The following is a 22589-nucleotide window of genomic DNA, read 5'->3' on the forward strand; positions in this document are numbered from 1 at the left end:
TTGTTGTGGTGTTTATAGATGATATTTTAATTTATTCAAAAGATGAGACAGAGCATGCTGAGCATTTGAGGATAGTTTTGCAAACTTTGAGAGATAAGCAGCTGTATGCTAAGTTTAGTAAAAGTGAATTTTGGCTCCGGAAAGTTGGATTTTTGGGTCATATTGTTTCAGGTGATGGTATACGGGTTGATCCTAGTAAAATTTCAGCCATTGTTGATTGGAAACCACTGAAAAACGTAACTGAAGTTAGAAGTTTCTTGGGGCTAGCTGGGTATTATCGGTGGTTCGTAAATGGATTTTCTATAATTGCTGCTCCTATGGCTAGACTACTCCGAAAGGATGTTAAATTTGAATGGACGGAAGAATGTCAACAGAGTTTCGAAGAATTGAAAAAGTTATTAACTGAAGCACCAGTGTTGATACAACCCGAATCAGGTAAAGAATTTGTGGTGTATAGTGATGCTTCTCTAAATGGTTTGGGGTGTGTACTCATGCAAGAAGGAAAAGTGGTGGCTTATGCTTCGAGACAGTTAAAACCTCATGAGAAGAATTATCCTACTCACGATTTGGAATTGGCTACGGTGGTGTTTGCTTTGAAGATTTGGCGACATTATTTGTATGGTGAAAAGTGCCGAGTATATACCGATCACAAAAGTCTTAAATACTTGATGTCACAAAAAGACTTGAATTTGAGACAGCGAAGATGGTTAGAGTTATTGAAAGATTACGAGCTTGTTATTGATTATCATCCGGGGAAAGCGAATGTGGTTGCCGATGCTTTAAGCAGAAAGTTGTTGTTTTCTTTGAGAGTTATGAACACTCAGTTGAAAATGTCAGATGACGGTTCGATTCTAGCAGAGTTAAGAGCAAGACCGATGTTTTTACAAGAGATTTTTGAAGCTCAGAAAAATGATCAAGATTTGCTAGCCAAAAGAAAACAGTGTGAAGCTGATACGGGATCAGATTTCAGAATCGGTTCTGATGGTTGTTTGATGTTTAAAAATTAGATTTGTGTACCGAAAAATGATGAGTTGATTCAAAAGATTTTGCATGAAGCACATAATAGTTGTTTAGCAGTTCATCCGGGCAGTACGAAGATGTATAATGACTCGAAGAAAATGTACTGGTGGAGTGGAATGAAAAGAGATATTTCCGAGTTTGTATCAAAGTGCTTAGTTTGTCAACAAGTGAAAGCTGAACACCAGGTACCTTCGGGATTACTTCAGCCTATTATGGTTCCTGAATGGAAATGGGATTGGATTACTATGGATTTTATATCAGGGTTGCCGTTAACTCCAGGGAAGAAAAATGCCATCTGGGCAATAGTTGACAGACTGACTAAATCAGCTCATTTTATTCCGATACGTACAAATTATTCTCTTAATAAGTTAGTTGAATTGTATATCCGAGAGATTGTTAGACTTCATGGGATACCTCTGTCAATCATTTCGGATAGAGATCCGAGGTTTACCTCACGGTTTTGCAAAAAGTTGCAAGAAGCATTAGGTACAAAGTTAAATTTCAGCACTGCCTTTCATCCACAAACTGATGGACAATCAGAGAGAGTAATTCAGATTCTTGAAGACATGCTCAGATGTTGCGTATTGAAATTTCAAGATAGTTGGGAAAGGTACTTACCATTGGTAGAATTTGCTTATAATAATAGTTATCAGACAAGTTTGAAGATGGCACCTTATGAAGCATTATATGGTCGTAAATGTCGGACACCATTGTATTGGACTGAACTCAAGGAAAGTCAGATTTATGGAGTTGATTTAATAAAAGAAACCGAAGAAAAGGTGAAAGTGATTCGAGATTGTTTGAAAGCTGCTTCAGATAGACAGAAATCTTATGCGGATTTGAAACGAAAAGAAATGGAGTTTCAAGTTGGTGATAAGGTATTTTTGAAAGTGTCTCCATGGAAGAAAGTCCTTAGATTTGGAAGAAAGGGCAAGTTAAGTCCGCGTTTTATTGGACCGTATGAAATAATTGAAAAAGTTGGACCGGTAGCATATCGGCTAGCGTTACCACCCGAATTAGAGAAGATTCATGGTGTGTTTCACGTATCTATGTTACGCCGGTATCGTTCGGATCCTTCACATATAATTTCACCGACAGAAGTTAAACTACGACCGGATATGACTTATGAAGAAGAACCGATTAAGATTTTAGCTCTAGAAGTCAAACAACTAAGAAATAAAAGTGTTGCACTTGTGAAAGTGTTGTGGCAAAAGCATGGGGTAGAAGAGACTACATGGGAACCTGAAGAAACTATGAGAAACCAATATCCACACCTGTTTACCGGTAAGATTTTCGAGGACGAAAATCCTTAAAAGGGGGGGAGTTGTAATATCCTGAATTAGGGCTTAATCGGAATAGTGGTTTCGTGACCACAAATCCGAGATAGAAATAATAATTTTATAATTATTTTAATGATTATGATATGATTGCATGATTGTGTGAAATTTTCGTGATGAAATTCTATGCCTAAAGTGCTTAAATTGAAAGTAGGGACTAAATCGAATAAGTTGCAAAACTTGCATTCTAGAAGTTTGTAGTATGAAATTGTTTTGGAATATTAATGAGGAGGTATTAAATAGAAATTTGACCAATTTTAAGTTCATGGACAAAATTAGGACATGGAAGGAATTTTTGGAAAGTTTAGTAGTAAGGGTATTTTGGTCATTTAGATATTAAAATGAATTAAAAACAAAATTAAAAGCCAATTTTTGTCCATCTTCTTCATTAGGCCGAAATTTCAAGGGTTCTCCATAGCTAGGGTTTGTTTCAAGCTTCCAAGCTCCATAGTAAGTGATTCCAAGCCCCGTTTTTAATGTTCTTTACGTTTTTGAAATCCCGGTAGCTCGATTAAGCTTATGTTAGCAATAATTCAACCTAGGGTTTATATTTGGAAAAATACCTATAGGTGAAATTTGTGTATTTTGATGTTTTATGATAGAATATGGGGTTTTAAATTATGTTAGACAACTTGTACTACTCGATTTTAAGCAAAAACGAGTAAAAGGGCTTAATCGGTAAAAATACCTAATAGTCACAAGTACATGTTAGAGTGAGAATTTGATGTTGCCATAGAAGAGAAAAGTGATCAGCATGTTGTAAAACATAAGAATAAGGAATAAAGTTTAATCCCAAGCCTAGGGGCAAAAATGTAAATATGCAAAAATTTAGGGGTAAAATTGTAATTTTGCCAAAATTTGAGTTAAGGATTAATTTGATAATGTGAGTATTAAATGAGCTAAATGTGTTATTTTAGATCAAGAAAGACGTGGAATCGACCTCAATCGAGGAAAAGAAAAGATTGTGGACTAAATTGCAAAATCTTTGTATTTTGGTACCAAGGTAAGTTCATGTGTAAATAATGTAGCATAATTGTTATTTTTAAGTTATTGATATTAATTATGTGTTATGCTGAATTTCATTATGAAATGTATGCTTTGTGGTTAATTTCAAATAATATGTAAATTATGTGAGCTACTTGTTAAATATAATTGTTACCGAGTATTGATTTCGGCATTCTACGGAAGACGGCAAGGATAAGTGTTCGAGAAAAATCCCGTTTGAACCTTAGGAATAGATTAGGATACAAGTGACATGTCACTAGGATGGTTGAGCATCCGAACTCGTTGAGTTGAGTCCGAGTTCACTTATGGATGCGAATGTCCGAACTCGTTGAGTTGAGTCTGAGTTCGTGAGATGTAACTAGGCATCCGAACTCGTTGAGTTGAGTCCGAGTTCACTTATGGATGCGAACGCCCGAGCTCGTTGAGTTGAGTCCGAGTTCGCTTATGGGTGGGTTACATGATTGCTTGATTGAATATGTGGCACTTATATGCAAATTATCCATGTATCCGAATTATATTCCGATGTGTTCAACAGGTAAAGTTTTACTCACATGGAGGAATACTCGAGATGAAAAGAGACGTATTGGTAAGTGATGAGAAATGGATATTTTGGACAGGTATGTATTTAACCCTCGGGTTGAGTGTTGATTACAACCACGATAAGGTAATAAGATGATGAAAAATGATTAAAAAAATGTGATAAGTGTGTTGATGATATATGCTAATGTTGATTAGTTTGATTGTTTGTTATGTTATTTATTATTTACATATGAACTTACTAAGCATTTATGCTTACTCCCTCCTTCTTACTCATTGTAGTTTTGGACAAGCCAGTTCAGGAGTCGGGATAGGTCGAAGGCTCAGTCACACTATCAGGAAGATTTTTGGTAAATGACTCGTAAATTTAAGTATGGCATGTATAGCAATATACTTATTTTGTGTAAATGATTTTATGATATGGTGACAGAATGGTTGATAATATATTTGATAATGATAAATTATGAAAATGGTAAGTTTAGATTATGTTTGATGTTAAGGAAAATTATTAAGATACTTAGTGCATAAAAACTCATAAGAGGGATGAAATTTGCCATAAACAGAATACTGCAGCAACACTGACGTGAGTTTGAAAATTTATTAAAAATCATAGCAATTGAATTTGGTGATGGACTACATATCAAATTGAAGCTATTATGTCTAGTTTCACATGAAATAAATGAAACAGGTAAAGGAATTATATGTTAGAAGATATTTGAATTTTAGTGAAACAGGGTCATAGCAGTTTCTGAATCCCCTGTTCCTAATTTAGAAATTCACCATAAATTGTAAAGATATAATTAGGTGGTTTATTTTATATCCTCAGAATCCTTATTGAATTTAGTTTTAGGAGAAACAAACCTCATAGTCATATGAATTTTTTACAGAGAGAAAAGTGGTTCGTAGTAAACAGAGGTCAGAGCAGTCAAGTCCTGAAACAGAGGTAACTTTAACTAATAAACTGTACTAATTGGCCCAACCAAAAATTTTACAAAAAAATTAGTAGGTAGGTATATGAGTCTAGATTCAGGCAAAATTTACGGATCTTGATTTTGAGTTTCGTAACTCGAGATATGATTTTTCTTGTGACTGTGACGCAAGTAGCTTAAAAGCTGTGAATATAGAAACAAATAATCCAGAGTTCTAAAAATGTTAAATTAAGCTTAGTAACACCTCATACTCGACTCCGGTGACGGTCTCGGGCGTGGGGGCGTTACATGCATAAATGAAACTTTTCTTACCTTTTTTACTATATTATATAATAGGGTATTCTAGGGGACTTCGTCAAGGACTTCCAACTTTTAAAGCTTTCTTTATATTGAAGAGAAGTTTCCAATATATGTATATATGTGTGTGGGGAGGGATCCATTTATACTAGTGTAAAACTTAAGTGATTTTACTTTTTTGTAACTTTTTACATTAGTAATATTTTAACAATTCAACCATCATATTTCATGATCCATTCATATAGATAATGCATGTTAAGTTTGGCATAAATTAAAAATGAGATGAGAAATTACCCTATACTTTACCAAATCTTCCAATATGGTACCTACACTTTTAATTTGTCCAATCTGGTACATGTACTTCAATCTCCTTAATCATAGTGGTACTTGACCCTAACGCCATTAAAAAAATGATGAAATGATATGTTGACCAATTATGTGGTGCCACGTGGCTCATGTTGGCTCATTGACTAATAGTTCAAGGGCTTCTTTGCAATAAATCCTAAAATTATTCTCTTTCCCAAATTACATTTTTCACAATACTTTATTTTTCACGTTTTTACTTGAAAACTTATTGTTTTCTTTTTTTTTTATTTCTTTGTTCCTTTCTTCTTCAACCCTAGTTGCTACCACAGCTGCCCTCGGCCTCCTTCCAACTCAAAATGGCACAGAGTGTTGCTCTTCGTTCTCTCTTTCGTTTCCCAATTTGAAAAAATTTCTAAAAGCTATGAAATGCCTTTAAATTTTTGGAATTTTCTAATCTCAATCTAAAGATCCAACCGTTGGACAACCGTGTAACTTTGACGACGTTCATTTCTTAGCATGATGAACCTTTTCATCACTCAGATCCTTCAAACGATCCCCTAAAACCCAAGTTTGAAAGGGGGGGTTACTTAAGCCCTCCTCTCTTTCTAGTTCCATCATATTGAAATTATATGTTTAAGTTTCTTCATTGAATCTTCCAAACAATTTTTGTATCTTCAATGAATTAGGTTCTTCATTTTGGTCATTTCTTTTTATTTTTATTTACCTAAAATTACATCTACAGAAACAAAAAGAAAAAGATAAACTTTTATATTTTTCAATTTTCCTTTGATTTTTTTGTTGTTGTTTATGTTCTATTCTAAATGAGGATTATGTTATATCTCAAATTTTTAGATATTTGGGTGAGATTTATTTTAGTAAGAATGATTTAGAAATATCTATCATTAGTTTTTAATTATTCCTTTGTAGTATCTTGTTTGATTCTTGAGAAAAATATGGAAGTGAAAAAATTTTAGTAGATTAGAAGAAAAATTGAAAAACAAAACAAAGTAACATTTCAAAAAAAGCGTGAAAGTAATTTTTAAAAGTAAAATATATTAAAACATTTTATATAATTTTTGATTTTGAAGAAAAATATACTTTTTAATATAAAAATCTAATTTTGATAAAAAAATATTTCTTTCAACAATAAAAAAATGGAAAAATTGCCCACAAGGGTCTGAGCTAGAAGTCAAAGGTCAATAAACATATATGCGGTGCCCATTGATTGGTTAATGTATCACGTCATCTATTTTTTTAAACGGTGTTAGGGTCAAGTATAGAACATCTAGGTCCACAAAATCACTAAACTAAAATTTAGTTACACCTTCTAACACTCCAAAATATGAAAATAAAGGAGGAATTTAAAAAACCAAATAGAAGATTGAATATTTGGTTTGATGCAATTAATACTTATAACATAGGTGGTAATTCTTAGTGAAGATGAGACTGGAAGGGTATTTTTAGCTAAGGGTGATAAATAACTCAATCAAGGATAAATAATTATTTAATTAGATAGTTAGGGATTTAATCAATCATAAGTTAGAGGCTCGCATTGTCAACACTAGGAATAAGAAATTCCATTAGGTTAATTTAGGTTTATTTAATTTAATTAATTTAATTAATATTTTAATTTGGATTAACACTACTAATTTGTGACTCGATTATATTAGTAATTATTTTCTGTAATTAATTTGATAATAGTTTCTCCAATCTGCAATCCATTTGGTACAATCCTCGGAATACTTACCGGTGTTTCGTTGTAAATTTTACTATATTACAATTTAACCCGTACGCTTGCGGATACTGCCGATTTAATTTTATATATTTTTGATGTGATATTTTTACTATAAATGATAACACGTTTATAGGCGGTCATCGTAACGAAACTCATTGACTAGATCTCGTCATGACGATAAGAGTCCGACGTCGCAACGTGACCATCTATTTGCAAATGGCCCAAAATGGTACCAAATTGCACTTACCTAAACAAAAATTCAATTTTCCAATATACTTTTCCAACTAGACACATATGTTCCAAAAGTTCAATTCTATACAATACTACCTTATCCATAAATGTATAAATGCCATACAACCAATTCATCATTACCATTCAACATATAAGCTAATTTCATGGCACAAACCATTCAAAACATTTGACATATATATATACTCAAATAAAGCATAACATAACAACTAATTATGCATTTCAAACCTTGTGACATACTCCAATTCATAATCCAACTATTTGACCATTTCCAAAATATCAATTCTAGCTTCAATTATGAACGTCATAACATATTATGCCAAAATGGACTCAACCTAAATACATACCGAATATTAAACAAAATGAGACTATACAAACATTATTGAGTTGAGGACAACTGACTAGATATTGGATCACACTTCGAAACTTCAGAATTTACCTACATCTATGCACGAAGAAAACAAACCGTACGTTGAACGATAAAGCTCAGTGTTATTTTTATGATTCAAGTCAATACAATACAAGTAAAAATCAATGCAAACATTCTACTCTAGTTGTCAACTCACATACATACTCATGTAAAAACTTCCATTACCATATGACTTGCATATATCCATTTATGCACTTCAGTTCATTGCATAAGTACCTTAACATAACATTCATGCTATTCAACAATAAGATATCATTTCTTTCTTTTGTAACATATCAACTAATAACATAAACTTAATGATTAATTCATATAATTGAACCATACTATATTACCTAATCATTTCACACTATCATCTATAAACATATACTTGTTCATACACCATTATCAACTTATATATATACACATATATTCAATTTTGTCTAATCATTTCAATCATTTCCAAGCCTATTAGTTCATTCATATTTAATCACCCCTCAGGTCTCGATTTAATTCATTTGTATGGTCTGTCAAATGTTATCGAACATCACATTTCATATGTTTACAATTATACCAAATCATATCACATTTCATTTCAAATTACCATATAGTCAAATCATATTTATATAACCCTATTAACTGGACACAAACTCAAAATGGATACGTAGATCCGTCACCCCAGGTTGCCTGACAACAATGACTCTGAACATGTACATACTACCATCCTGGGTTGCACGATAAGGATGGTTTCCATAATCAGATTATTCTGTCACCTCAGGTTGCTTGACAACGATAACTCAACATGTACATTCTACCACCCCAGATTTCCTGACAACGATGATTTCAAATCAATATCCTGACCCTATAACATGCCAATAATATTTGACCCTATCCGAACAGCTAATAGGGTAACCAATTTTCCAATTTCATTATATGATTTAATTCATATTCCAAAATTCTCTATTTATTATCATTTCAAAATTTCATCACATTTTATAATATGTTTCAATTCTTTTCCATACCACATATAGCATTTAAATCAAATCATGCTACTTTCTATTTATTCAATTCAGTCCACTATTTCAATTTTCAATCTCAATCATAGCAATTCAATTTAAATAACCATTATCAAATCACTTCAATACCATAATATGCAAAATATCATGAATATGCAATAACTAATTTGATCTCGAATCATAGAAATACAAATTGAAATCTTGTATCACTCGTCGTTAACTGTCATTTTTTCCTTTCACTATCAACGACCCGATGTCATCTTTAGCTATGAGTAATTATTCAATAAATATACAATATCAATTTTCATCTGATTCACATTCAAATACAAAGCCAAGCATATTTTGTATTTTATTCAATTTAGTCCCTAAACTCGGGATAAGCATAAGTTTCAATATATAACATCAAATTAAAATCTGATTTCACATTTACTCACTAAGGACCCAATTTCTATTCTTGACATAATTTCATAATATGTTTCATTTTATTCAATTTTGTCCCTAATGTAACAAAATTAACAACTAAGCTTATTAAGATTTACAATTTAGTCCTTTTCATAATCTAAGCTAAATTTCTATCAATTTCAAGCCTAATTCCTCACATTCTTAACAATGGAAACTTATCAAAATTTCAAAAATTGAACAAATTGATACATGAGCTAGCTAAATCAATCTCTCATGATCATAAATCTATAAAAATCAAAGAAAAATGTCCAAGGATTTACTTGTAAACGATGGTCGAATGTGCAAAGGTTAAAAAAATGGCATTTTCTTGTTGTTGTTTCGATGGACGATGAGGAAGATGATATTTGCTTTTATACTAAGTTTAACCAATAAATAACCTTAACTAATTAATTAGTTTAAGCATGTTTTACTTTTAATTAATCTTAATTTAATAATAAATTAACCCTTAATGGAAGTCATTAACGAATCCCACTAACTCCTATTCTAAATTAGTTTATTAACCATTTTAGTCCCTTGGATAATTGCTATCCAAGGCCCCAAGCCTTTTCTTGATTAAAAATCTATAGCAATTGGACTTTTACAATTTAGTACTTGGGTCTTAATTAACCATATTTTCTGCTAAATTACTTAACTAAATTAAATCCGTAAAGTATTCCTATTTAATATTTACGAGCTTGATTTACAAAAATAGGATTCTGAAACCGTATTTTTTGACACCACTAAAAAGCAGATCATTACATTTGTAACACCCCTAACCCTTATCCATAGCCGAAACAAAGTTACAGAGCATTACTGGACTTTTTAGATCAAATACAAACATTTCATATCATTTAACATACATATCAGAAACTAATCATAAATCACTCATATTGTCCCTTACATGAGCTCTCGGGGCCCAAAATACACATTAGAAATGAATCAGGACTAAACCGGAACCTTAGAGAATTTTTTGCAAAACTTCAGAATTTTTCTTAGATGTAGGGGACACACGCTTGTGTGGCTCACACGGCTGAGACACACGCCCATTTGGACAAAAATAGGCCATTTTAAGGCTACATTTCTCACCCATATTTGATTTCAACCTAAACACTTCAAATTTCTTACTCATAGGCCATAACAAGACCTTCAATACACTCAACTCAAGCTCTAAGCATGTCATATTATCTCATATATCATAGCATATCAAATTTACCATATTGATCAAAACAAATATTTGCATATTTATACCATTTATTCAAAAAATGCCTATAAACTATCCATCAATTAATCATACCTAAACATATATCAAGCATGATAAGACTACACACACATATATAAGTTGATTGGAAATATAAACAAAATATAAATTATAATATTTACACGAAATAACTTTACTCAAAACCATTCCAACACTATACATGCCATATAAACCGTAGTGTACATTTCAAAAGCTACCGGAATAAGCTAGATAGTGTGGCTTGATGTGCTGATCCAATCTTTTGATGTAACATCCCGAATTAAGGCTTAGTCAGAATAGTGGTTTTAGGACCACAAATCTGACGCTAAAATAATTATGTCATGATCATTATGAGGTCTAGGATAAGAAAATGATCATGTGTTAAAGTTTTAAGAAGAAATTCCATGTGAAAGGTGTCCAATTGGAAATTAGGGACCAAATTGAATAAATTGCAAAACTTGGGTTCTAGAAGCAATTTGTATGAAATTGCTTTGGAATGTTAATTATAGGTCCTTAAAGAGTAATTTTCCCAATTTTTAAGTTTTTGCACAAAAATGGGCATGCATGGAAAATTTTAGAAGTTTAGTAAGGAAGGGTATTTTGGTCATTTGGTAATAAACAAAATAAAAAGGGAAAAATAAAGCTAAAATCAGCTCATTTCCTTCTCCATGCTGCCAAATTCTAAGGGTCTACATAGCTAGGGTTTTCAACATTTTCAAGCTCAATAGTAAGTGCTCCCTAGCCCTGTTTTTAACGTTCTTCATATTTTTGAGATCCTCGTAACATGCTCTCTCTATTTCTACCTAAATTTCAAGCTAGGGTTCATGTTCAAAAATTTACCCATGCATGATATGTTTGTGTTTTGATGATTTATGGAGGGATATGAGAGTTTAAAGGATGGTAAAAAACTTTTACTAAGTGGTTTTTCATGGAAATGGCTTAAAGGACTGAATTGTAGAAGTTGTGGAAATGGGTAAGAAAATATAGAATGAAGGGAAAACATGGGCTGCTATGAGTGTGAATAGCATTCGGCTAGGCTTGGGTAGCCAAGGAATTTCATGCATTTCATTATACGAGTCTTAGGACTAAATTGTAAATATTGTGAAAGGTTAGGGGCAAAATGATCATTTTGCCCGGGGGTGAGTTTTAGGCCTAAAACAAATAATGTGATGTATTAATAATCTAATTTTATTGATATAGACCTCGAGGAACCAATTCCGGAGGTCGATTGTGGAAAATGAAAAGTTTTAGAATAGCCGAGACACGAAACCGAAGCAATTACCAGGTAAGTTCATATAACCCGAAGTAAAATCTTAATATACTTAAACATGCATGTTCTTGAATGTATAAAAATTTAGATATTCATTGCATAATAATTCATGAAATGTGCTTGTGTAAAAGAAAGATGATAAATTTCCCGGTTGAAATAGAAAAGGGAAATCCGATAGGTAAACTATGGCTTACATGACATGAGATCCTGCATGTGTTGTAAAAAAGGATTTAACCCAGACGAGTAATCCAATGATCTCAAATAGAAAGGATCTAGCCCGAACAGGTATTCCTTGAGTGATCGAGCCTCCCGAAGAATATGATGCATTAAGCCCAGACGGGTAATCTGATTGAGGACTGAATTTAGCCTGGATTGGCAATTCAGATCCGAGCTTATGAGAGCAATTGTCGTTAAAAAGGGATTTATCCTGGACTGGCAATCCCGACATTACTCTATTAGTTACTACTACGGGGGATTTAGCCTGAACTGGTAATCCCGACAATGCTCTATAAGTTACTACTACGTGAATTTAGCCTGGACTAGTAATCCCGTTGTAAGATATAAGTTTCACGGGAGCGCGTACTCGAGATGATCACTTGTATGACTTGACGGTAAATGCCTATCCATCAAGATTTTCTGAGAAATTCAACGGGATTAACATGCTGAAATAAAGAATGGGAATATTGAATTGATGAGCTCATCTAAGACTAATGACATGATGTATTGTTATGAGACTAACTTGATGATTGAGTGCATCTGATAGGGAAACTATTTCATACTTGTTGGAATTATTATTTAATATGGTTGTATGTTAATTAACTGATAAGTTTACTTTCCAGTTATCCAGAGTTACTAAGCATATAAATGCTTAGCCCCCTTTTCTCCTTTTCCTATCTTACAGAGCTTGTGGACTCGTGAAGATTGGAAGACTGTTGGAGAGTCAACACACTATCGACTGGTCCTGCTTTGGTATATAAATACTTTCATTTTGTTTAATGGCATGTATAGGGTTTTTGGTTATTTTGTTATATGTGTCATTTGGCTAGCCAATGTAAGGGCCTAAATGGTATACTTATTCTTTTGTATATGGCCATGAGATATGGCTCATATTGATTTAGGTTGTAAACCTAATAATAATGTATGTTTATGTTTAAATGTTTCATGAGATATGGTGATGAGGTTTATCATGAATGGATGCTTGAAATGGAACCTAAAATTTGAGAGTGGACATAGTATACAGTGGTATATGGTTATAATATGGCCTAAGTATAAAATGTGCTATGTTAATCCCTAATGTGAAAATGATAATTTAGCATGTACTAAACCGATGAGATGAGGTTAGCATGCAATGAGTTACGTCAAGGTTGTTCAAGAGTGTAATTAGGCCATGTTACATACCACTGAAATCTCTAAGTGTATATGGATGATAGAGGGTGACCAAAGGCTTGGAAAATAGCCCTGAAAAAGTCCACATGGGTAGACACACGAGCATGTGTCTAGGCCGTGAGTGACACACGATTAGCCCCCATGGGCGTGTTGCTTGGAAAATAGCCCTGAAAAAGTCCACATGGGCATGTGTTGCAGAAAAGGATTTAGCCCGGGTAGGTAATCCAATGATCTAAAATAGAAAGGATCTAGCCCGAACGTGTGTTCCTTGAGTGATCGAGCCTTCTGAAGAATATGGTGCATTAAAGATTTAGCCCAGACGAGTAATCCGATTGATGACTGAATTTAGCCTGGACTGGCAATTCAGATCCGAGCTTATGAGAGCAATTATTGTTAAAAAGGGATTTAGCCTGGACTGGTAATCCCGACATTGCTCTATGAGTTACTATTACGGGGGATTTAGCCTGGACTGGTAATCCCGTCGTAAGATATAGGTTTCACGGGAGTGCGTACTCGAGATGATCACTTGTATGACTTGACGGTAAATGGCTATCCATCAAGATTTTCTGAAAAATTCAACGGGATTAACATGCTCAAAAAAATAATGGGAATATTGAATTGATGAGCTCATCTAATACTAATGACATGATGTATTGTTATGATATTAACTTGATGATTGAGTGCATGTGATAGGGAAACTATTTCATGCTTGTTGGAATTATTGCTTAATATGGTTGTATTCTAATTAACCGGTAAGTTTACTTTTCAGTTATCTGGACTTACTAAGCATATAAATGCTTACCCCCCTTTTATCCTTTCCTTGTCTTACAGAGCTCGTGAACTCGTGAAGATTGGAAAACGGTTGGAGAATCAACATACTATCGACTGGTCCTACTTTGGTATATAGATACTTTCATTTTGTTTAATGCCATGTATAGGGTTTTTTGTTATTTTGTTATATATGTCATTTGGCTAGCCAATGTAAGGGTCTAAATGGTATACTTATTCTTTTGTATATGGCCATGAGATATGGCTCATATTGATGTAGGTTGTAAACCTACTAATGATGCATGTTTATGTTTAAATGTTTCATGAGATATGATGATGAGGTTTATCATGAATGGATGCTTGAAATGGAACCTAATAATTTGAGAGTGGACATAGTATACAATGGTATATGGTTATAATATGGCCTAAGTATAAAATGTGCTATGTTAATCCCTAATGCGAAAAAGATAATTTAGCATGTACTAAACCGATAAGATGAGATTAGCATGCAATGAGTTACGTCAAGGTTGTTTAAGAGTATAATTATGCCATGTTACATACCATTGAAATCTCTAAGTGTGTATGGATTATAAAGGGTGACCAAAGGCTTGGAAAATAGCCCTGAAAAGGTCCACATGGGTAGACACACGGGCAAGTGTCTAGGCTGTATGTGATACACGGTCAGCCCCCATAGGCATGTTGCTTGGTCGTGTGTTCCCTACACCTAAAAATTTAGGTCAGCTTGCATGGTAGTAAACACACGGGCAGAGACACGGTTGTGTGTCTCAATCATGTGGAGGAGACGGCCTAGCACACGGGTGTGTGCCTAAAAATGAATGATGACATCATAAACAGAATGTTCGCGTTTTTGGACACATGAGAAGACACATGCGTGTCTAGGCCATGTGAGGCACACGGGCCAAGGACATGGGCGTGTGCTTGGCCGTGTGAAAACCCATGTAGGTTTGAAGTGAAAAATAAATCCAAATAATTCAATGCGGGTGGGACACACGGGCGTGTCCCTAAGCACACGGGCGTGTGTTTTGCCTCCACCCGAGCGTGTGAGGCATACCCTAGTAATTTTACTAAAATTTTCTATAGTTCTCTGTTTAGTCCCGGATCTCTTTTAATATATGTTTTGGGCCTCGTAGGCCTATAATAAGGACATTATGATGTTACTTGATTGGTTTTAAATTAAAATGAAATTTTATAACACGTATTTTCTGAAAGTGTTCAAGTATATGTCTGGTAACACCTCGTACCTTGTCCCGGTCTTGGGTACGGGTAAGGGGTGTTACATCCGACCTCTCAAAAATCTACAAAGACATTAAATAACACAAATAAGCTATAAGTTCGATGGGTTAAACTTAAAATTTACCGAACCTACTATAATAAATCAATTAGATAAATTCATTTAATGTAAACTCCTTGCCAATCACATCTTCAAACGATGAATATACTTATTTTAGATCAATACCAATAACAAACAATATGTTTTTCAATTTCAATTACATAATCACTTACCAAATCTTCCCAAATTAGAGAACAGCTTACGGATAGGAGTACATCGTTTTCAGAAGCCCTAAAGCTGAATAGAAGCTCATGAAAGCTAAATAGAAACCCATAAGGGTTGAACATAAGCTCGTAAGAACTGAACGGAAACCCATAAGGGTTAAACAGAAGCTCAAAAGAGTTGAATGGAAACCCATAAGGGTCAAACAGAAGCTTAAAAGAGCTGAATGGAAACTCATATGAGTTAAACAGAAGCTCGTGAGAGCTAAAAGGAAAGTAAACACAAAATTTCTCAACAATACTGAACCTCGATTTACTTGGGTAATTTTTTGTCAATTCCTCTAATGTCGTCTTGCGCGACAAAACGATTGTACTCAAATCCTGCGTTCTATTTGATCCGGATATTCAATTCAAAAGCATAACTCCATCAATAATTCATTTATAAAAATAGAATAAATAAAAAAAATCATTCACCACAAATCAATGTAAATATTAAATTTTAACCGTATGAACTTACCTAGTTTAAATTGTAAGATTTGCAGAAGTTCAAGGACTATTTCGCTAATTTTCCTTTTTCACGAGTATCTACAGGATCTTGATCTAAAATATAAAATTACTCATCCATTAGCATATATTTCAGTTCCCATTCACTTCACAATTAATACCCCTCAATTTTTTGAAATTACACAATTATCTCAACTTTTACAACTTTTGCAATTTAATCCCTTAACTAGTTGGTCCATTAAATGAACTAATTTTTCTCAATTGATAATTTATCTAAATATTCTAGGCTATTATACAGCCCTTGATAAATAGAAATTTAATACAAAACCCTAATATTTAACATTTTCACAATTTGGTCCTAAAATCAATATCTAACAAAAATCACTTTATAAAATCATCATACAACAAAATCAAAGCTTTAAATCCATGTTATTTTATCAAAAACATCCAGTATTCATCAATGGTAATTTTCAAAATTCTCAATAAAATAAAAAAACTAAGGTAATAACTAGTTAGACCTAATTGTAAAAGTCTTAAAAATATAAAAATTACAAGAAAATGGTAAGAATTAAACTCACTTGAAGTAAAAATATAAAAAATAGCTTAAGGAGCTCTCCTATGGCTGCTTTTGGCTGAAAATTGAAGAAGAATTTGTCTAGAAACCTTTAAAGTTTCAATTTGTAGTTTTAATTTTGTTTTATTTACTATTTTGCCATTAAATGGCTATTTTTTTATTTTCACTACCATGCCGCCTCAACCATTTCATTTTGGCTTATTTCCTCTTTAAGTCCTCTCTGTTTACCATTTAAGATATTTATGGCTCAGTTTATAGAATCGAGGTCTCGATACCTCATTTTCTAAACCACTTGACCTAATAAATCCTTATAAAATACAAATTACTAATTTAAAAAATCTTTCTAAAACCACATTTGACTCATAAATACTAAATATTAAAATTTACTAGCTTACTTGTCGGATTTGGTGGTCTCGAACCACTATTTCTGACACCATTGAAAATCGGGCTGTTACAACATTGGTAGTTGGACTAATATGAAAATCATTGAAGTAATAACACTTGATGATTATGACTTTGTGGTTGGTATAATTTTCCTTGACCGGATTAATATATTTCTTATCCCTTTTACTAATTACATGTGCATTTTGGATTAGTGCCACTAATGTGTGGTATCGATTAAATGTGAGGTAGGTGCGGAAGCTAATGTCTTATTCGTAATACAATTTGCTAATGGGGTGTGTAGAGATGAAGTTTCTTACTTAGAAACTTTGAAGGTTAATGGGTCTCATAAGCCTATTGAGGAGATCCCAAAAGTGGTGGTTCTTTTGTTATAGTTTTTTCGAGATGTGATGTCTGCCGAGTTGCCCAGAAAATTACCTCATAAGAGGGAGGATCACAGGACTGAGTTAATGCCCAATGCCAAATCACCAACCAAGTCCTCATATTGAATTTCACCGCCAAAATTGGAGGAAACTAGAAACAATTGAAGGATATCTTAGATGCTGGGTTCATTAGACCATCTAAAACTCCATATGGTGCACCGATTTTGTTTCAGAAAAAGCTTGATGAGTTTTTGAGATTGTGCATCAACTATCAAGCATTGAACAAGATCATTGTGAAGAACATGTGCCAAATTCCACTCATTGCAGATTTGTTTGATCAACTTAGTAGTGTAAGGTGGTTTACCAAGTTGGATTTGAGGTCGAGGTACCATCAAGTCAAAGTAGTCGAAGAGGATGAACCAAAGACAACTTGTGCGACGCATTATGATTCGTATAAGTTCTTTGTTATGCATTTTGGATTAACTAATGCTCCAAGGACATTTTTTTACCCTGATGAATAAGGTACTACAAACTTTTTCAGAGTATTTTGTGATTTTTTATTGTAGTGTACAATAAGTAAATCACTTGAGAAGCATGTGATGCATTTAAGGGAAGTGTTTCAAATCTTGTAACAGAATAAGCGTTATGTTAAAGAGGAAAAATGCTCATTCACATAGCACGAGGCATCTTTCTTATGTAACATTGAGGGAAGTGGTAGAATTTGGATGGATAGGAGCTAAATTCAGGCTATTGTTGATTAACAACTTTCTACTGAAGTAGAAATGAGAAACAAAGCCACCAAGGAAAATGAAAACAGGGACTAACGAAACCCAAGCTAAGAAATGGCCATGTTGATCACCTCTTTGATACCTGACATGGGTTAAAGTCACGACTTTTAATGGATGATCAACTCTCATGGTGAAATTTCAAGTCAATCTAAGAGGCTAAAATTAAAATCAATTTCAAGTGGGATGTAGTTTGGGAGGATTGAGTTTTAACTGGTGTTTCAATTCAATGTTTATTTCTGGAGAAACTGCTGGTAATGAAAAAGGTGTGAGTGGGAAAATTCAGGTTAGGGAGAGAGATGTATACACCGACGAAGAAACAACCACGGTGTTGCCTTACATGTGGGAATAAAGGAAGACACACGTTGATAGATCCTACCTTGTTATTTTCTTAAAAGGTCAGGGGTATTATTGGTTTTCCAACATGAAGAGAATGTCAAATTAACGTCTAATCTGAGATGTCGGTCGTGAGCCGTTAATGCAATCCGACGGATGAGAAAGAAACCCTAGTTGAGCCAAAGCTGAGAGTGTGGCTGGCTACTTAAGATAAAGCAGCCTGCTCTCGCCTTCTCTTGTTCTCGCTCAACGCTCTTTTCTTCTGCTTCTGGTCAAGCCAATATCAAAAGACTTCCCTTTTAGCTCACAGGTATGAATCCATTTACAACTTATGATTATCTTTCAAATGTTATTGCTTTGATTCGAAAGAAAAGGTAGTCTGATTTGTTGGTAGCTGAAATATTATATCTGATTTGCTGAAATGGTTCTCATACGATTCATATTTTGTGTGTAGTTTCGATCTGATTCTTTGTTTTTTTGGTTGTGTTTTTAGATTTCATTCATGAAAGTAAGTTTTGAACTCTGGAATTTATTTTTCTGAGAAAATAATTCCTGTGATAACTGGTTTATAGAAGCAAATGCTGCCTAAGGGAAATTTTTTAACGAATAATTAAAATTGTCGAGTATTATTTTCTTAGTTTAGTTTGGCTTCGATGGAAATGTTTGACTAGCTTCATGGGAAAGGATAAGTTAAGATCTAGTGGCTGTAGTTCATTGGAATGAACTCCATATCTATGGAGGAACTGGGCTCGAATCCCAGCGGCCACGTTTTATCAATGTTGGATCTGTTGAATTTAAATGGGGCTTGATTTTCTTTTTCGAAATTGACTTGAACTGTTCTTAGTAAACAATAAAAGTGGGTCTCAGATTCATTGTTTCTTGTCCGCAAGATGTTGGTCTTCTTGTGTGATTTTGACTTGAAATTATGTTTTGAGCTTATTTTATGAATATGTTTCTTCTTGATTTTTAGCTCCTCTCTTGAGTACTATAATGGGTAAGGAGAAGGTTCACATCAACATTGTGGTCATTGGCCATGTCGACTCCGGGAAGTCTACAACCACTGGTCATTTGATCTACAAGCTTGGTGGTATTGACAAGCGTGTGATTGAGAGGTTTGAGAAGGAGGCTGCTGAGATGAACAAAAGGTCATTTAAGTATGCATGGGTGCTTGACAAGCTTAAGGCCGAACGTGAACGTGGTATTACTATCGATATTGCCCTCTGGAAGTTTGAGACTACCAAATACTACTGCACTGTCATTGATGCCCCTGGACACCGTGACTTCATCAAGAACATGATTACTGGTACCTCACAGGCTGACTGCGCTGTTCTCATTATTGACTCAACCACTGGTGGTTTCGAAGCTGGTATCTCAAAGGATGGTCAGACACGTGAGCATGCTTTGCTTGCGTTTACCCTTGGTGTCAAGCAGATGATTTGCTGCTGCAACAAGGTAAGGTTTAGAACGTGTTCGAGTTTATTGTTAGATTGTATTGATGTTCTTTTTATCAATAATTGAATTTCAATTATCATCTTGTACAGATGGATGCAACAACTCCAAAATACTCCAAGGCAAGGTATGATGAAATTGTGAAGGAAGTCTCCTCATATCTTAAGAAAGTTGGTTACAACCCTGACAAGATCCCATTTGTCCCAATCTCTGGATTTGAGGGTGATAACATGATTGAGAGGTCTACCAACCTTGACTGGTACAAGGGTCCCACTCTCCTTGAGGCTCTTGACCAGATCAATGAGCCCAAGAGGCCTTCAGACAAGCCACTCCGGCTCCCACTTCAGGATGTCTACAAGATTGGTGGCATTGGAACTGTCCCTGTTGGTCGTGTTGAGACTGGTGTCCTTAAGCCTGGTATGGTAGTGACCTTTGGCCCCTCTGGTCTGACCACTGAAGTTAAGTCTGTTGAGATGCACCATGAAGCTCTCTCTGAGGCTCTCCCTGGTGACAATGTTGGATTCAACGTTAAGAACGTTGCTGTTAAGGATCTCAAGCGTGGTTTCGTTGCTTCAAACTCTAAGGATGATCCTGCAAAGGAGGCTGCCAGCTTCACCTCTCAGGTCATCATCATGAACCACCCTGGGCAGATTGGAAACGGATATGCCCCAGTCCTTGACTGCCATACCTCCCACATTGCTGTGAAATTTTCCGAATTGCTGACCAAGATCGACAGGCGATCTGGAAAGGAGCTTGAGAAGGAGCCCAAGTTCTTGAAGAATGGTGATGCAGGGATGATAAAGATGGTTCCCACCAAGCCTATGGTTGTGGAGACTTTCTCTGAGTACCCACCCCTTGGTCGGTTTGCTGTCAGGGACATGCGTCAGACTGTGGCTGTTGGTGTCATCAAGAGCGTTGAGAAGAAGGATCCAACCGGTGCTAAGGTCACCAAATCTGCTGCCAAGAAGAAATGAGATTGCATTTGAGATGCCAGGATAGTTTCTAAGTTTTGGTCTTATTTTTTGTCTGGTAGTAATTGTATGGAAATATTTTGACCATTTTTTATATGCTTTATCGTGTATTGTTTTGGTTCCGAAATTTATCAAGAATTGTTCAATTGTCTTGTTTAACTTTTCCTGGTTAATTTTAGATTAAGGTACCGTGTTTTGAATATATATATATTTGCCGTTGTCTTGATGTCCTTGAGTATAAAATTGTTTTGCAGAACTATTTAGTTGATGGGTTAGCACAAACAAAAAGGAAGAAACAAAAATTAAGATAAAAATAGGAAAAGGAAAATTAAGAACAACCAGAAACAAATTGCAATTAAGATGAAAGAAGGTAAAATATTTATTTAATATGCGGTTTGGTTTTAAATTTTTAAAAAATAATTAATATTATTTTTACTTTTCATTTAATTTTGTTTATGAATTCTTTAATTTCTTTTATAGAATTTTTAGATTTTAAAAAAAAAAAAACACTTGAATTATGACTTCATCATTCTCACGGTCTAAAAATACCAATGAATATTTAAGCCACAATCATATATATATAATAAGGTATACATAACCATATATAATAATTTAAGACATTATTTTTTAAAAAATAAAATATTGAATTAAAAATATATAAAAAATTATAAAATAATTTAAATTTATTTATAATATCAATTATAAAATTAAATTTACACAATTATAAAACAATTTTCATATATTTTAATTGATATATAAAATTAAAAACTAGTAATAATAATGGCAAAATAAGGCCTATAGGTCTATTTTTATTTTAATTAGGATTTTAGGCTAATTTTAAAATTAATTAGGGATATAGGTCGATTTAACCAGATCTTTCTCCTAAGGTTAGGGTTTTTATATTATTAGGGTTAGTGTTTTTGGTTTAGGTTTGTTAGGGTTCAGGATATTTTAAAAGTGTTCAGGGTTTTCGACTGAAACGACGAAAATTGTTAGGTAGTTTTGAGGGGTCGGGGGATGTGATAACATGCCTCAATACACATACATTTCATATGTCATGGCGAGATAGAATGATGACCTTAGAGACCCATTGTGAGGAAATTCAGTTTCGGGGTAATAATGTTTGATACAATCAGGGATCGAATTCAATGTGAAGGTCCCAGTCGGTGGTCATGATGTGGTCATGGGTTCGAGTATAACCGATGGGCCAAGTGGTGGTCATTACGCTGTCAGGAGTTTAAGCTTTTTGGATACCCATAAACAATGCCCTATATATACCACACATAAGATTGATGCCATAATCATATGAAAAAGCTCTGGGGACTTCTGATGTAATCAACGTAATTTTTTTTCTCTATTTCCAAGCAGCCAGTATCTCTAACCTTTCATTCTTGTCCGAAGGCCGATATCGAGGTGGACAAAAGAGGGCTCTCAGGAGGAGAGCGAATGTTCTGGCACAGTAGAGGTCAAACTCGAGTTGTCGTGCTAGTAGTTGTAGTTATTAATGGATTGTGTAATAACGACAACTTTCGTTGCTAGCATCACTTTTACTGCACAATAACAGCCACTCCCCACTTGAGAGTCCTCTTACGTCCACGACGATGCCAGCCTTCGAACAAGAATGAAGGTTAAAGTTATCAGTTTCTTGGAAATGGAGAAAAAAATTACACTGATTATAACTAGAAGCCTCAGAGTTTTTTAGTATGAATATGCCTTCAAACTTCTGTATGGTATTTATAGGGTATCATTTTTAGG

At 34.2% G+C, this 22589-nt stretch overlaps 1 protein-coding gene across 2 annotated transcripts in view; it reads left to right on the top strand.

The window, feature by feature from the left end:
* The window catches only part of LOC107948334 (elongation factor 1-alpha), a 29953-nt gene extending 8960 nt beyond the window's left edge, over nucleotides 1-20993 (top strand). Inside the window, exons 1-3 of one of the 2 annotated variants that reach the window (XM_016882835.2) lie at nucleotides 18352-18724; nucleotides 19385-19866; nucleotides 19956-20993. In XM_016882835.2, coding sequence (XP_016738324.1) covers nucleotides 19405-19866; nucleotides 19956-20837 — 1344 coding nt within the window. In that variant the 5' untranslated portion in view covers nucleotides 18352-18724; nucleotides 19385-19404 and the 3' untranslated portion in view covers nucleotides 20838-20993. Of the gene's footprint in view, nucleotides 1-18351; nucleotides 18725-19384; nucleotides 19867-19955 lie in introns of those variants that run through there. The other variant, XM_041111092.1, reaches the window with a different exon arrangement.
* The last annotated feature ends 1596 nt before the right edge of the window (nucleotides 20994-22589 follow it).

The sequence above is a fragment of the Gossypium hirsutum genome, chromosome A04 (assembly GCF_007990345.1).
Source record: "Gossypium hirsutum isolate 1008001.06 chromosome A04, Gossypium_hirsutum_v2.1, whole genome shotgun sequence".
Lineage (NCBI taxonomy): Eukaryota > Viridiplantae > Streptophyta > Magnoliopsida > Malvales > Malvaceae > Gossypium > Gossypium hirsutum.